The 16,466-nt window shown below is 38.0% G+C and overlaps 1 protein-coding gene, 2 long non-coding RNA genes and 1 pseudogene across 6 annotated transcripts; 1 reads left to right on the top strand and 3 right to left on the bottom strand.

Moving 5' to 3' along the window:
* Window positions 1–2,441: 2,441 nt before the first annotated feature.
* LOC147929292 (uncharacterized) lies at window positions 2,442–3,110 on the bottom strand. The gene is made up of 2 exons (XR_015577557.1): window positions 2,963–3,110; window positions 2,442–2,755 (listed from the first exon to the last, which is right to left on the bottom strand). It is a non-coding gene; the product is annotated as an uncharacterized LOC147929292 (long non-coding RNA).
* Window positions 3,111–6,103: 2,993 nt separating this feature from the next.
* On the bottom strand, window positions 6,104–7,317 carry LOC104735953 (uncharacterized). Its single transcript, XR_759512.3, has 2 exons — window positions 6,933–7,317; window positions 6,104–6,831 (listed from the first exon to the last, which is right to left on the bottom strand). It is a non-coding gene; the product is annotated as an uncharacterized LOC104735953 (long non-coding RNA).
* Window positions 7,318–8,316: 999 nt separating this feature from the next.
* Window positions 8,317–12,736, bottom strand: LOC104735950 (protein FAR1-RELATED SEQUENCE 12). Of its 4 annotated transcripts, none has more exons than XM_010455848.3 (3): window positions 11,858–12,736; window positions 8,886–11,287; window positions 8,317–8,738 (listed from the first exon to the last, which is right to left on the bottom strand). In XM_010455848.3, exon 2 carries the CDS (start codon window positions 11,254–11,256, stop codon window positions 8,905–8,907), a length of 2,352 nt encoding a protein of 783 aa, XP_010454150.1. In that variant the 5' UTR covers window positions 11,257–11,287; window positions 11,858–12,736; the 3' UTR covers window positions 8,317–8,738; window positions 8,886–8,904. The 4 variants fall into 4 exon arrangements, with proteins under 4 accessions (XP_010454150.1, XP_010454146.1, XP_010454149.1 ...); XM_010455844.3 differs by lacking the exon at window positions 11,858–12,736 and adding an exon at window positions 11,456–11,808; XM_010455847.3 differs by lacking the exon at window positions 11,858–12,736 and adding an exon at window positions 11,456–11,765 and having other exon boundaries at window positions 8,886–11,282.
* LOC104735951 (pentatricopeptide repeat-containing protein At5g18950-like) lies at window positions 12,075–16,453 on the top strand (annotated as a pseudogene).
* Window positions 16,454–16,466: the final 13 nt, after the last annotated feature.

Here is a 16,466-nt window from a genome sequence, read left to right as displayed (position 1 = left end):
AGGCAGCACCACTTACAAGCGTGACAAGCAGCAACCATGGTTGATGCTGTTGGTATAGATGACTGCGATGAATATCATTGCCAGAATAAAATCACAGACTTAGTGGAAATAAAGTAACTATGGTTGCTAAAAACTAGACAAAGGTGCAAAGCCTCCTAAAATATAGGAAGCATAGAATGCTCACTATTAAAATTGGAGGCAATGTCTTCGACAATAGAAAGTGACAATAGTCACTAAAAATAAAACATAAGCTAAGAGGCAAAGTCTCTTCAGATACAATGAGCATATAATGCTCATCAAAAATAAATAATTAAAGTAGGGGGCAATGCCTCCAAACAAAGAAAAAGTGATGATGATCACTTAAGACAAAAGCTGAGGCAAAGCCTCGTAAGATATAAGAAGCATTGAATGCTCATTATATAAAGAAATCAGAGGCGATGTCTCCCACAAATATAAGTGACGAGGGAGCATACTCTGATAAACTGGAAGTTGTTTACCCATCGAGGGAGCAAACTTAAGAATACATAAACTTGGTAGTTGCTGATCCATCAAGATTGCAGACTCCGAAACACAAAGATGTTTACTCATTGAGGAAGCATACTCGAATATATTGTAGTTGCTTACCCATTGAGGAAGCAAACTCCACTAAATAAAAATGTACTTACCCGTTGAGGAAGTATACTCTAACAAAATAAAAGTAGCTTACCCATGGAGGAAGCAGACTTCAAATTGCAGTGAGGAAAAACTTCCTTACATGAAGTGGTCACGATGCCCAATACTAAAACATAATTGGAAAATCCATAGTGTGCAATGACCATGGTCAGTACAAATCAAATTAGAGAGATGCCTCATAATAAAAAGCACCAGACATTGGTCGCATCAAAAAATAGAAGGGACAACCCTCATTATAAAAAGCACCAAAAGTGGGCGCTCAAAAAAAAAAAGGGGCACACCCTCATCAAATGATGTAATGGTGACCAGCCATTTATTATAATAAGAGGCGAAGCCTTAGAATAAATGAACGCCGATAATGGTCGCATCGCATGCATGTTCACGGTAAAAGTATATGATCTGAAAAAGATCGTTACAAAAATAAAATCAGAGGCAATGCTTCCATAAAATGGTCACTAGTACGAAAACCCGAGGAAAAACTCCTGAGAAATAAGAGCAGCCACAATACTCACAGTAAACTGAGTCATGATGAGCAGTGTCGTTTACAGAGAGCAAAGTAACGAGGATCACTACAAAGCAAAGTAGGGGCACAGTATCTGAAAGAAAAGCAACTATACCTCTATTGTTTCAAAATTAAAGAGACAAAAAGCTCACTTATAAGGGCAGTGACTACGGTCATTAGCCAATAAAAACGTTGAGTACGTACAATCACCGCTATAAACAATAATTGTGGTAGTTGGGTAAGAAAGGACAAAAGGTAGTGAAGAAAACTACACAATTATATATTAAAGAGACAAAAGCTCTCTGATGTAAAATCAGATGGCTACGGTCACATAGCTTAAAAGAAATAGTAACAGACGGACACTAGAGAATCTCGGGAGAAATCACCTCCCAAAAAAGATCACTGGCGACAGCTACACACCAAAAAATAATGGGTTTGTGGTCACGTGAAGCCTCCTAAGAAGCAAGAAGCATCGAATGCTCATTACAAAAATTCGAAGGCATGACCTCCACAAATAAAAGCGGCAACCAACGTCACTGTGACAAATAAGTGACGGCAGGTGTTACTTTTTGACGATCTTAGAAATCGATGTTGTAGCAACTCCCAGATTTGGTAAGAGGATGAGTAAGCTCATAGAAAAAATAAACGACAAGCGCTACTTAAAAAAGAAAACCGCATCCTCCCCAAAGTTAGCGAGAGGTTGAAACTTGGAAGCTCCAACAACAAGTAAACAAACAGCGATGCTTGAAAAATAGAAGGCAAAGCCTCTGAAAATTTTAGAATCCTTATAACAATCATTCACGTACGAGTTTAGACAACCATGGTTGCGTGAGTCAAATCTCAATTGTATATGTTATAGTGAAGGTCACCAATAATCGCTAATAAAGATCATATAGATCGCTTATAAGCGATCGTTTCAATTGCTAATAATGATCATGTAGGCTGCACTGATGAGAGTCATGGTTTTGCAAGTTAGTAATGATAATCAAAGGAGCCTCAAGACGCTAAGATATGACCAATGACGCCAAAAGTCAATTGAGTTTGTCGCACAAAGACGTATCTAAAATATCGGTCACAACAACATGTGAGAAGCACCCTAAAGGTTTAGTATCGAAGCGTTTTTCTACAAGAGCTTGACATTCACGTGCAGAAAAGAGAATTCATCTAAACGCTTGCTACTGAAGTCTCCAAGGCCTCTAAAGGCGCTTGACACATAGAAAGCCACAAACATCCACAAAACTCACTCGACAAAAAGAGATGACTATTGTTCTGTGGAAAAACATACCCCTTATGCGAAGAATCACACATCACCAACAAGATGTATACAACTTCAAAAATACATCAAAGGGAATACTATGGCTAGGAAGACAATAAATGGAAAAACAATGACATCTACAGAAGCCAAGTGATATCGACTATATCATTATTTAATCAAAGCTTGTGCCAATTTAGTTTGGTTCATTGAGAAAATGATTCCCTAGAAGATAAGAAATATCTTTAATTTGTGGCTGGGGCATCTTAAAAGTCAACGAGAGACTTAAGATACACGAGTGACAATAATTTTCCTCGAAGCTCCAGAACCTGGACACACGACACCAAATGTTATCGCTCCATGCTTTATATTTGGCTTAGAAGCGTTTGCTTATCACTAGAAGCCAACGTCGGGGAAAAATACAAAAAGGCAAGATATATAATGCGCATGTTAAACATTCTTTTAACATGAACCCCAAGATCTTAAACATCTATATTAATCACATAATAGAATCATAAAGAAGGTTAAAATAATACCTCCACTCATTGTAGAAATGATGATTCCTTGAATGGTTTCTTCTTCTTGAATGGTTTGGCTTGAAGGCTTGAAAAGAAACTCTTACATGATGTTTATGTGACATTTCCTATAAACTATTTTCTTTATGTGTTGTTTTGTTCTTGTGATGATTTGTGATGGAGCAAACCATCTATTTATAGGAGGGAAGAGAACCTTATTCATCATAAGGGTTTTGTCTTCTAATTTAATCTCAACCATCCATCATAGTAGAGATGAAGACAGTGGTGACAAGTGTGAGAACAAGTGTCTAGCATTGCTTCAAACACAACATGCAACTTCACACTTGTTCTCTTATAAGCTATGACATGTAGTTTAATACTTGTCCTTATAAGCATAAGCTTCACATGTAGCTTAACACCTGTCCTTTTAGTTCCCAAATGATTAAAAACAAAATATAACAAACTCAATTAAATAACCTACTAACTATAAGACCACGTACATGGGTAAGAAATAATTATTTTCTTACAGTGCAAACTACAAAAGAAGGTTCGCGGTTATGTTACATATTGCCACGCTGCAAAACAAGACACAACGGTATGTCAACTCACACAATGCTCTTCTCCAACGCAACAAGGTGGCTAGAATGAGCAATCAATCAAAAGCTGCCTCATGTAGAAATGACACCATTCAGTCAAAAGACGTTCATAATAACGACTGATTCAAGCGTATCTAATAGACATGCTACTCTCCAAATTCTAAATTAGAAAATGAAGAGTAGGGGGCAAACTGTTGGGAAAAAATAAATTCACTCTTGGTTAACTTCGGTTAAGCCTAAACCGACAATACTAAGCCCAACCCAACTAGACTAGGGTTTGGGGATAACTATAAAGAAAGAGTCCCTGAAACGTATGGAGGTGGAGGGAGGAAGAACCCGAGAAGACTCCAAAAGATTTAAACCTAGCTTCCTTGCCGAGCATTAGCAAGATCACCATCACCAACGATCATCACCGATGACATTATGATAGGTCACGAGATCGACGTTGTATACGTCACTGATGAGATTGTTGTTACCTAGTATATCATGGTCATAACCCAAGAGGTAGCAACCAAGAGTTGACAATCAATATCAAACAACTTAATCTAATGGAGAGCCATATTATTTCCACAACGGGTTCTCATATTGATTTATTGTAATTTTGAGCTTTAATCAATAAAGATCTCTTTGCGTTCATTCCGTAGAACTGTTCACATACGAATCGGTTAAAATTTTCCTAAACATATATATATGTTCATCAATTAATGTTTCACCAACCCTTAATTTTTCGTTCGACTTTATGCAGTACATGTTTTAAGGATACAAACGTATTGTTTTCTTTCATAATTAGAATTGTTGTTCCTTCATTATCTCATCTTCTTCTTCTCATCCTCTCCTCTGCCCGGGCTTGAACTCACGAGGTGTAGAATTGTTGTATACATAAACACTGCAAACTGGTTGACAGAAAAAAAAAAACACTGCAAACTGGTCATTTAATTCATTTAGGTCCATGTCCATCGCCTCTTACATTATTTAGTTAATAATAGTAATAACTTAATTGCATAATAAACAATGCAGGTTTCGTAAAGGGGAATTGAAACCTACACATTTGATAAACTTTTGAAAAATAAACTAAGTTTTGAATTTTTTTGAGAGTTATATCATTTTTTGTATAAATTTCTTTTTACTATATGATTATAATAAATAATAATTGTAATTAAATTGCAAAGATTTTCCTTATTAATTACACATATTTTCCTTATTAATTGCACATATTTTCTTATTAAAATTAGTAATTTAATAGATAAATTTTCTATTAAAGTTAGTGATATAATAGATTATTTTGGTTTTATATACTTTTCAAAAAATTAATTATAGTCGTTTTGTTTATAGGATTTTTTTTATTTTATTTTTATAATTATTAAATAAATTTTCTTTTCACATATGTCAAAAAATTATCGAATTACTTGATAGTTAGTCGTGATTATATGAACTACTAACTTTGAAAATTAAACTTTTTTTTTTGGCAACATAATACTTTGAAAACTAAACTTTATATAATAAGACATATAAAACAAATTGTTTATGTGTGTTACGTATTAATTAATTTAAGAACAATGTGATACGTATCAATTATATGATAAAATTCACGTAAATGCACAATACTACGTAGTTTCAGATAGGAAAATATGGTTAACTGTTTTTGGAGGTAATCTATTGGTTGTTATAAGATCAATTGTTTTGATGAGAATTTCACCCAAAAAAAATTGTTTTGATGAGAAGAGCATTAAAAGCCGACGAGAATAAAGAGACAGATTATACCAATTCAAGGAGGAGCTTCTGAGAAAAGCTTCTTCTTCAACTCAAAATTTCGGAACAACTTTCACAAGTTTTACCTAATACTATTCATTATTTTTGTCTGCAATCAACCAATCACTCGTCTCTATGATTCTATCTGCAATTGCTATAAACGTCAAGTCTGAGCCTAGGTTATGTTTAGTTATTAATATTCCCTTATATCGTGTGAATCCTGATCTTTTTTTGTTGTCAACTATATATTATATGAAGCAAGCAATTTTTAAAAATAAAAATATAATTTAAATCAGAATTGTGGAATCAATCTTTTCTTTTGCAGATTACCCAGATATATATTATAGATGTATTAGCCGGCGCTGACAATTATTGGGCTGCAAGCCCAAAAAAAGATAGGCAAAAAAGAAGAAAAAATAGGTGACACCGAGCCTCGAACCCATTAGAGCAAATTCAAAAAAGGATACTTAAGTATGTTTTTAATTATAATATTTGAAAATAATGAAGTTAAAAACTTTTAAAAAAACTGTGAAATGGTATGTTCCAATGGTAGATACTAATTTTTGGTTCTTAAAATTTTTAAATTATTTTTTTTGAAAATTATAATATGTTAAGTACAATTTGGTTTGTTGAAATTTTTAAACATTTTTAAAAACATAAAATTATGTACAAGACTTAGGAAGCCAAACTTCATAATCAAGTTTATAAAAACAAAGAGAATCGATTTTAATAGCATCATCAACCAGGAATCGATTAACACTAGTAGTTCTCTAATTCAAAACATAAAGAGTGTTAAATCGATTAACACTAGTAGCAATCAACAAATGAAGTTTTGAGAGTTTATATATATGATACTTACAATCAACAACTCCCTGCAATCAACAAACAAAGTTACATAAATACTTGAAACAGAATTAATGCAAGACTCAAGACATCATGGTTTTGCAAGAGCAGCAGAGCAAACACATGAAACAAGAGAAAATAAGACTTAAAAAGAAAACAACAGATTATTGCTCACATCAAACACTTTCAAATAAATTCTATCCCTCGCATTATTGAGAACTTCAAAGTTCAGAAGCCAATTTCCGTAGGCAGATAGTGTTGACAAATAATTGAACATCGTGCAATTCTATACCCAAAAGCCTCTTTAGGATCCTTTTCATCAAACTGATCCGCTCCAAAGGCCTGAACACATGGTTTGTGACCACCTTGGGCTACGGCCACTAGATACAGGGCACTAAAAAACATGATCACTTGAAATCGAGGAGAGCAAGACGAGAGTAGTTTATAAGCATTGCAGTATGAAGGAATCATTGCTCAGTAAACCAAGCCCCTGTTTGTTTCAATCAAATCCACTATACAACTTCAGACTCATCTCTAGAGAAGAATGTGAAGAGACTAAGAGACTAATATATATATATAGAGAGAGAGAGAGAGCTTGGTTAGAGGCAGCGGCCGCCGTCGATTGCCCCAATGGTCCAGTCAGATACGTAATCAGATTCGAAGATATCCCGTAGTAAGCGAATCGCTCAGCAACCTCCACACCTATAGTCGAACAAAAACCAGAAAATCAAAAAAAAATTCAGGCGAAGAACACGAAACACTCTAAAGAGCAAGAAATTGGCGGGAATCTCGGGGGGAATTACCGATGATGAATCCGGCGGATCTCCAGCCACCGGAGGAAGATCTGACGGCTGGTTTGCTTCTGTAGTCAACGGATCCGTCGACGCTGGTTACAGCGAGAAGCGGAGTTCCGGCTTCATCAACAGCGCCGGAGATGGCGATTGGATTCTCCCAAATCGAAGAGTTTTGGGATCGGCTCTTGAAATGAAAGAGAGGGGAAAAAAATCCTCGGTCGATTTTTTTTTTCTTTTGTTAATTTCACCAAACCAAAGACAAACACATATTAGATAAGAATCGATCCTAAAAATACTTAACTAAGAATCGATTTTAGCCTTTATATGTATTTGGTTGCACAAAAAAAAAAAAAAAAAAAAAAGCCTTTATATGTATTTTGATTTATTTTTATCCTTAAGCATCCCTTAACAATCCTGTAAATACCACGGTGCTCTTACCTCAGAATCAATAATTACACATTTTACCAACTGAACTAAAAGAAATTTTACCAAATTTAGGGCCGAAATATTACTTAACCCAGACCGCAAGCACATGCTTCACTTGCTTGGCCTCAAGGCCCGCTCATGTATACTATATTATAAATCTTTTATGTTAAGTGAATATGAACCATTGAAATGAGACAAATGGTCACATGTGAGAGAGCTTGATTGATTTTATAATGTTTGATGTTAACTCACATAAAGCTTTTCTCATCGTGTGATGCAATGTTACAAAATACAAACATAACACTGTTGTTTACAGATGCCTATTAATTTATGGTCCACAACACATAAACCCAAGAATTAATAAATCTACTTATGAAGGTGTGTGTAATTAAAGTACGTAATAGGTTTGGTGATGTGTAAGATGTTGTAGTTAAGCATTTTTATCTCATGTTACTTGGTCTACTTAAATTTTGTAATATAATTAATTATATTTTTAAAATGGGACTGGTCACATACCTTCTACATCCATAGCTTTAATACTGAGCAAATATTTAAACACAAAATGGCAAAATATGTTTTAACATATAACGAAGTAGATGTAGATCTTAAAAGTGTTTTTAATGCTTTTTTTGGGAGAAATTAACAAAATTCATCCTGCAAAACCAGATCCGGTTAGGTTTGGTTATGAGTTGAAATAGTAGCCGCAAGTTACCTGAGCACCAAGGATCAGTTCCATGGAAAGTACATTATAGGATTGTTTCTCTATATATCTGTAGCTCTCACGAAAACGGTACACTTCAGTCCAAGGAGAGCTTTGCACATGCAGCCGCTGTGGCGATTCCATGTTATCATGCTCCAGTCATGGCCTGAGCGAGAGCATAACTGAATCACGAACCGTACTATGACATAAGTTTTGAATAATTTTTACATCAGTTACAAACAGAGAAAAATTCGCTAAAATGATTGATTGATCATGTAAAATGATTTATTTGATTGATGCGAATATAATAAAAAGGGATTGATAATAATAATATTACATTACTGCTACATTCTTTGCTTCTACTAACTTAAGCATCAAAATCAAACGATTTGATTCACTAAACAGGATCTATATCTTCCTCCCACCAAAAAACATAAAGTCCTAATTTTGATCTGTTCTTTCACTTTCTCAGATCCTTTTGGAACAACATAAACAAACATACAAGATAACAAACATGCATCGATCCACCACCCGAACCACCATTACAATGATGATTGTCATTAGGAACCACAAAACTCCCACCTCCACCAACACCTGATCCACCTCTTGCAGTGATAATGTTATCAAAAAGGTTAAGATTAGACGGCCACCAAAGACTTCATGTTCTTCAAGTAATGCCAAAAAAACACCTACAGCAACGATAACACCACCAAAACTCCACTTAAATCCTTAGTTTCTAACACAACAAACTTCAGCAGCTTTCATGCATGAATTCAATTAGACATGACAATATTGATCTCAATTTCAAACATGAGAATGAAGAAGATTGGTCTTACATGGTGATCGCCGAGTTCATCATCTCTGCCAACAAAGTTTCTTCCCACCCTCACGCATAATTTCATAAGCAAGCTTATACTTCTCCAGAGACGAAGTCCCAAACTCTATGTACTTAGAAGCAGCCTCTCTCAAACTCCAAACCATCAAGGCCTTAAGATCCTGAGCACTCACGCCTGATTCCATATCACGCACAAACCCAAACTCCGCGTTCTTGGTCCATCGGTGCAGTATATACCGAGACGGGAGCTCTCTTATGTCCAAAAGATTAAACACTTTCAAGATATGTCTACAGAGAAGTCCTTCGTGCTCAAACATCTGACAGCTGCAACTCGAATTAAGATTCGACGCACTGAAAGTCACAGCGTGTTTCTCACTCTCATTCCCACATTTCCTCACCAGGAATCTACTGATTGCTCCTTCTTCGTATGTCTTTAAACAGAGGTAGTTGTAAGACTGTACGAGTTCGCTCTGGAAGATTCTGAACACTGTTAGCGTGTAGAGTCTTCTGCATTGTTCTTCCACTGGTTCTTTTGTCTGCAGAAACGGCTGCAGGTTGTAAGAATTAAAATCCTCTTTTCTTTCCTCCTCCCGTCTCTGCTCAAGTGCTTGTTCATATCGAGAAATGAATTCTCTGAGAGGCGTCAGAGCGTCAAGTGAAGCACCAAAGAAAGACTCAGTGGTTCCATTTATTGGGATTCCAGCGAAGAAGCTTGCTCTTAGATACGCGGGAACCCAATTCTCACGCTGTTCATAGATCTCTCTGAGCCAAATATCGTCTCTAAGACCGTATTTGTTGATGAGAGCACTCCAAACTGAGTCAAACTCAACCGTTGTCTGAGTCTGGTATATACATTTCTCGTATTCATACTTGAACTCACTTGGAAACGGTCTGAGATTCTCCTGCTCCTTTTCCCTAACTTGCCAAGCTGAGTACCGGTGATGTGCACCGGGGAAGACTTGGACCAAAGCTTGCTGAATATGCAAATCTTGATCAGCTACAATGGATCTTGGACGACGACCTGACATAGCGCGAAGCCATGTCTGAAACAACCACAAGAAAGCCTCTTTAGATTCGTCAGCAACCATGGCACAGCCAAGAAGCACAGGTTGCCTGTGATGGTTAAAACCAATGACAGTAGCAAACGGAACAGCGTAGTTTCCTTTACGGTATGAAGTATCGAAAACAACAGTATCACCAAACTGACTACAAGCGAATCTTGCTCTGCTATCCGCCCAAAAGATGCTCATACAGCTTCCATTACTGACATCCAACTCGACTGCGTAAAAGAATCCCATGTCCTCGGTTTGTCTAGACTGAAAATAGTCAAGAAGCAGTGGATACCATTCTTCACCGATTCTGTTCTCTCGTGTTTTCTTGATGTGGTTGTTGTTGTTGTTGCCGAAGTCGTTTAGTTCAATAAGATCAACGGAGTCTAATCCTCCAGTTCCATCATCCGTTATCTTTTTCATACCGGCGTCATTCTTCTTCCCTGGTTCAAGGTCATGATTATGATCTTTATTGAGACGGTCAACGATCCAACCACCAGAGTCTTGTCTTTTGATCCTCATGTAAGCTCCACAACCCATTCTTGAAGGATGCTGAAACCCTTCTCTCGAACAAACAAACCGTCTCGATGTGATTGATCCATCGACTTTCGAACGGAACAACTGACCAATCCGAACTCTAAACCCAACAACTTCAGCATAAGCCTGATAAAACTGACACGCTTCATTAGCCGAACCAAACTCCAACCCTGCATACGGCTCAGTACCAGTAACAGCCTTAGATTGCTGCATTTGATGATGATGATCGTCACTCACTTCTCCTTCACTACCACCGCCTTTAAAGCGTTTGAAACCACCACCAGGGCAAGACCGTGGTTCTCTATCAGACTCATCAACAACTTTCATCTTAGGTCTATGTGGATTAACGGTTACACCTAGCTTAGTAGGAGCAGGAGCTCTGGAAGGACGTGGAGTCGTCTCCTCAACCTGAGTCTCACCTCCAAGCTCATGGTTATGCTCTTTCTGTATCTGGTCAAGAACCCATTTCCCTGTATCACGTCTCTGCACGCGAATAAACGCGGTGCATCCAGTTCTAGAATTCAGCTGAAAACCTTCTTTTGAACACACAAACCTCCTAGACGAAACCGTACCATCAGTTCTTGATCTATACAACTGACCAGTCCTAACCTTAAAACCCGTTCGAATGGCGTAACCGTTGTAGTACTCACGTGCTTCCTCAGCGGTATCGAATTCTAAACCAACGTAAGGTTCAACTCCTCCTGAGCCACCTTCTTCATCTTCATTTACACCGTTGTTGTTGTTGTTGTGATGCAGAACCCGTACAGGGTATGCTTTAGCAACCATGTTGTTGAAACTGTTAAGCTCAGTATCTACACTGCAATTACACAAAAGGGTGAATCAAAATCCGAACCAATTCAACAGTAACAAAACATGACAAATTCTAAGTATACACTCATCTAATTGAAGCCAGCAACACAAAGAACGAATACTATATACTAATAAAAGAAAGACCAAATCAGCCATAGCTTTCCCCCAAAATTACTTCTCCATTCTCGTCGAAGCGAACCAAAAGACCAACTAAATCGGTAACAGACGGACGGAGATTGCGAGAGAGCTCCAAACTCTCAGCTGTTCGGCGGTTGGAATTCACAAAGATGCTTCATTTCACGACCTTCCACATTCTCTTTGCGCGGGAAATTGATTTGGTGCTAGGCACAGAATTTATTAGGGATTTCGGCGAAGACGATAGATAGATACAGAGAGAGAGATAGAGATAGAGATAGAGATAGAGAGAGAAGATGAAGAAACAACAAAAAAAGCAATCCCCTTTTTTAAACTAAAGAGTAAAGACCAATCTTAGTATTTGATGTCACAACATAACATTATTGATGCTGTAATAAAATTAATTATTATATTATTTGTATTACTTCAAAAAAGTCCAAACCTTTGTTTATCATCTTCTGGATGTGAGATAACGAAAGATCCAAATAAAAATTGGGGATCGATCAAGAATCTAGGGTTCCGGTGAAAGGTTTCGACTTTTCTCTTCTCCCGGAATAAAAAGTAAACCTTTTTGTCTGGCTCTACTTCGGAGATTGAATTCGAGTCTGCCCACGAGTTTTTTTGAGTTACGCAATCAGAGAAAAGTTAGCGGAGACGCCATGAGTAGAGGTCAGTCGTATTTGATCAGTCTCTTTAGAAACCGAACTCGACAGAGTCCTAATACCCAGTTACGGAGTCTAACTCTCGAGCCTCGGGATAGTGAATCCAATCCCAATGAGCAGAAATGCGCCGGCGGTGGAACGTATACGGAGATGGCCAAAACCGTCTCTACGATCATGAGAGAGAGACAGAGATGGCAACAAACTCTGGTATCTGATTTCCCGTCTTTTAATTTCGCTGATCCTTTGTTTTTCCGGGAACTGTTGAAATCTCAGAACAATGTTCTGTTTTCTCTGTGGTTCTTTCGATGGTTGTGTTCGAACTACGATTACACACCTGATCCTGTTTCTTTAAATCTTCTCTTTGGTGCCCTTTTGGATGCAAAAGCCGTGAAAGCTGCTAAAAGTTTTCTCGATACCACTGGTTTTAACCCTGAGCCCACTTTATTAGAGCTATACGTTAAGTTTCTTAGTGAAGATGGGTTGGTAGAGGAAGCTGTTGATGTGTATAATGTACTCAAAGAGACTGGGATTAGCCCTACAGTTGTGACCTGCAATGCTGTTTTATTAGGTTGCTTGAAAGCGAGGAAACTAAATCTTTTTTGGGAACTTCACAAGGGAATGATGGAATCTGAGGTTGATCTTGAGAGGATCCGGTGTTTGGTTCTGATAAGATGCAGGGACTGAATTGTAAAAGAGATAGTCACACGTGTGAGGAGAGCTGAATCTATTTGGGATCATGTGCAACAAAGTTCACACGTGAGAGATGAGAAAAGTTGCCTAGGAGGCTAAGAAGAACCTAGAAGATGATTAAGCTATATAAATAAAGAGGGGAAGCATCACAAGGGGACATGATGAATGTTGTGAGGGGTTAGCCGACATGAGGCTGCTTGGGAAGAGAGGAACCCGAGGGATGTGAGCGAGGGTTGCCGATCTTATCTTTCACTTTGTTCTTCATTTCTATCTTGTAATCTGAGAGTTATTGAACCTTTTAAGTTTGCATTTACATGTTAATGGAGGTTTAATGGAGTTTCCCTAAGGTTAAGCTTTTGTTCATGGAGTTTACTAGTTAGAAGCTTAACAAATGGTGCGGTGAGCGTGGATCGAACACGCGACCTTCAGATGGTGCGTTTGTGACTGGGGACACAGCGGAGTGAGAAATCTGACTTTAAAAAAAAAAAAAAAAAAAACGGGTTTAATGTCTGAACGATTAGACTCCATGGACGTCGATACAAAGCTTGATGCAATTGAAACGACACCTGTAGGAGTACCTGTCTTCAATGGAGTATATCCCTGTGGTTGGATTTCAAGAGTTGAGCGTTTCTTCCGGCTTGGTCAATATACAGATGAGGAGAAGCTACGCTTGGTGTCTTTGAATATAAAGGGAGATGCTTTCACCTGGTTCAAGGTTATGTCTTTCAGAAATTGGAATGATTTTAAGTCGAGACTGTATGTATGTTCGATTCGGAAATGTCAAGCCACGATCTCCATCACTATCGGTTTCTGCTTCGGAAATGTGTTTGGATAAAGATTTGGTTAAAGCAGATTCACCTAAGGAGGAGAATGATAAGTTTGAGCTTGATTTGGTTCCACAAGAAGGATTGTTCTGTAGTGTTGATTTAAGCTACACTCTTGATAATTTCTCATCTAAAGTTTTGGTGAGAGATCAAGTGCAGCCCAAATCTGGCATTGTTGTTGAGGAATCACCCTCTGCTTTTGACAATAGTCTGATGTTTGACCATCAAGAGACACAAAAACATGTTTTAGATGTCTCAGCAGTGGCTGAGTGTTATGAGAAATTCAGAGGTTTCAGGATCCTTCATGTTGCACTTCAAGTATTCGACTTAATGCTTCACAGAAAATACAATTTACAGAAACATAGGAAGCATGTCAAGGGCTTAAAGTCTTGGAAATTCAAGTATAAAAACAGCGATGGGATAAGAGACTGGATACAAGAGCAGTTAATGATTGGTACAAGAAGAGTTATTGCAACGCTACATTATTGGAGGAAGCACAAGACTGAGCTGTTGCAGGAAGTTGCAGAACTTATATTTTTGCATTTGGTATGTCCTCAGACTATCCAGGGGTTTGGCTTATTGCGGAGGGCAACTGAAACAAACTTTATTAGAATTCAACAAAGCATGCAACACACATTTAATCAGTTTCGAGAAGATTTAGCAGAGGAGTTACAAACTGTGGCAAAGAGAGTTTGCCAGCATTTTCATGTCATCTTCAAGCACATGTTTGTGCAGAGTAATAAGTCTTCATTGGCTCCTTCTCGGTTTTTGATTGAAACGCTTAATGATGCTCCAATACAAGCTGGGACAGAGACTAATGCAGGTTTCTCATCTAGTGTCGGAGTGACAATTTGGAGGGTTCATCAAGGAGAGGTGCAAGGGAAGGTTCTCTTTGTCAAAATTACCGTGAGGGAGATTGGAGTCAATCATAGAAGATACATAATGCAGTTTCAGAGCTTTGTTTGGTGGGAATTTAGAAAAGCTCTCTTTTCTCTGTGGCATCGATGGCGACGCAAGGGCAGCCACAATGATGTATTTGGCAAAGTTACACGTTTTTGCAGGTTTAGAAGAGTTTATGAACATAATTTGCAGGTTGTTGCATCAAGAGCTTCTTATCCGGTGAAGTTGCTGGCAGAGGCGACACCATTTCACAATCAACAACTTCTGATACAGTTTCTCATGTCTCAGAGTTTGGAAGTGTATTCAGTATGCCCCTTTCCCAAATGGAGAACTAAACACATATACACAAGCAGTCTTCCATTCAGCCAATTTATCTTTCAAGCAGAGGGTTTTGTGTTTGAGTCAAAGGAGATGAAGAAAAACCAATTCCCAAGTCTACAATTTCTGAAGCAGCTCAATATATCTTTGTCTGCATTTTGTGACGTTTACACATCAGTTGGTCAAGTTTATTATAGGTTGCCGCTGCTAACCACCACATCTGGTAGAGTTGCTTGGTGTAGTTTCGTCCTTATTGAACCTGGAACAATGCAACAACAATTGTTCTGCATATAAGCTTGGGGACAAGCTTCATTTCGGAGGGAGGGGTATTGATAAGATGCAGGGACTGAATTGTAAAAGAGATAGTCACACGTGTGAGGAGAGCTGAATCTATTTGGGATCATGTGCAACAAAGTTCACACGTGAGAGATGAGGAAAGTTGCCTAGGAGGCTAAGAAGAACCTAGAAGATGATTAAGCTATATAAATAAAGAGGGGAAGCATCACAAGGGGACATGATGAATGTTGTGAGGGGTTAGCCGACATGAGGCTGCTTGGGAAGAGAGGAACCCGAGGGATGTGAGCGAGGGTTGCCGATCTTATCTTTCACTTTGTTCTTCATTTCTATCTTGTAATCTGAGAGTTATTGAACCTTTTAAGTTTGCATTTACATGTTAATGGAGGTTTAATGGAGTTTCCCTAAGGTTAAGCTTTTGTTCATGGAGTTTACTAGTTAGAAGCTTAACAGGTTCAAGCTTTGTGTGATGGTGGGGAGGTTTCTGAAGCCTATGAGCTTCTCAAGCAGGGTTTGAAACAAGGGCTTGATCCAGGACATGATGTGTATGCCAAGTTGATATCTGGCTTCTGTAAGATTGGGAACTATGCTTGTATGTCGGAGATTCTTCATACCATGATTGCGTGGAACCATTTCCCGAATATTTATACATACCATGAGGTTATAAATGGGTTGTGTAAGAATAAGAAGCAGGTCGAGGCTTTTTGTATATTCAAGAGTTTGAAAGACAAAGGCTATGCACCTGACAGAGTCGTGTATACTACAATGATCCATGGATTATGTGAGAAGGGATGGTTAGGGAGCGCAAGGAAGCTGTGGTTTGAGATGATTAAAAAAGGGATGCAACCAAACGAGTTAACTTACAATGTGATGATACATGGGCACTTAAAAAGAGGCGAGTTTGTGCTTGCTGGAGAATTCTACAGTGAGATGCTCAGAAAAGGCTATCGAGAGACAACGGTAAGCTGCAATACGGTGATCACTGGTTTCTGCTCACATGGTAAATCAGACGAGGCATTTGAGTTTTTCAAGAAAATGTCTGAAACAGGGGTTGCACCCGATGCTATCACGTATAACGCTTTGATTCTGGGATTTTGCAAGTAAAATAAGGTTGAGAAAGGCATGAAAGTATATAAGGAGCTCAAGGCCTTAGGTCTGGAGCTTTCTGGTGTGACATATGCTGCACTCATGAGAAATCTGAAGATGTCTGATTCTGTTGTAACTTCTTCAAATTTACAGATCGTCTGAAAGAAACTACTAATTTTGCTGAAATTATTGTGCGACTCTAGAACTGTATCGTTAGGTTGATTCATCAGCAAAAAAATGCTGAATTCCATATTTTTGCAGATCTGTAATTGTTTTT

Source organism: Camelina sativa, chromosome 13 (assembly GCF_030686135.1).
Source record: "Camelina sativa cultivar CO46 ecotype springtype chromosome 13, ASM3068613v1".
NCBI classification, from domain to species: Eukaryota; Viridiplantae; Streptophyta; class Magnoliopsida; order Brassicales; family Brassicaceae; genus Camelina; species Camelina sativa.
Note: the sequence above shows the minus strand (reverse complement) of the source record. Positions and strands in the feature narration are given on the sequence as shown.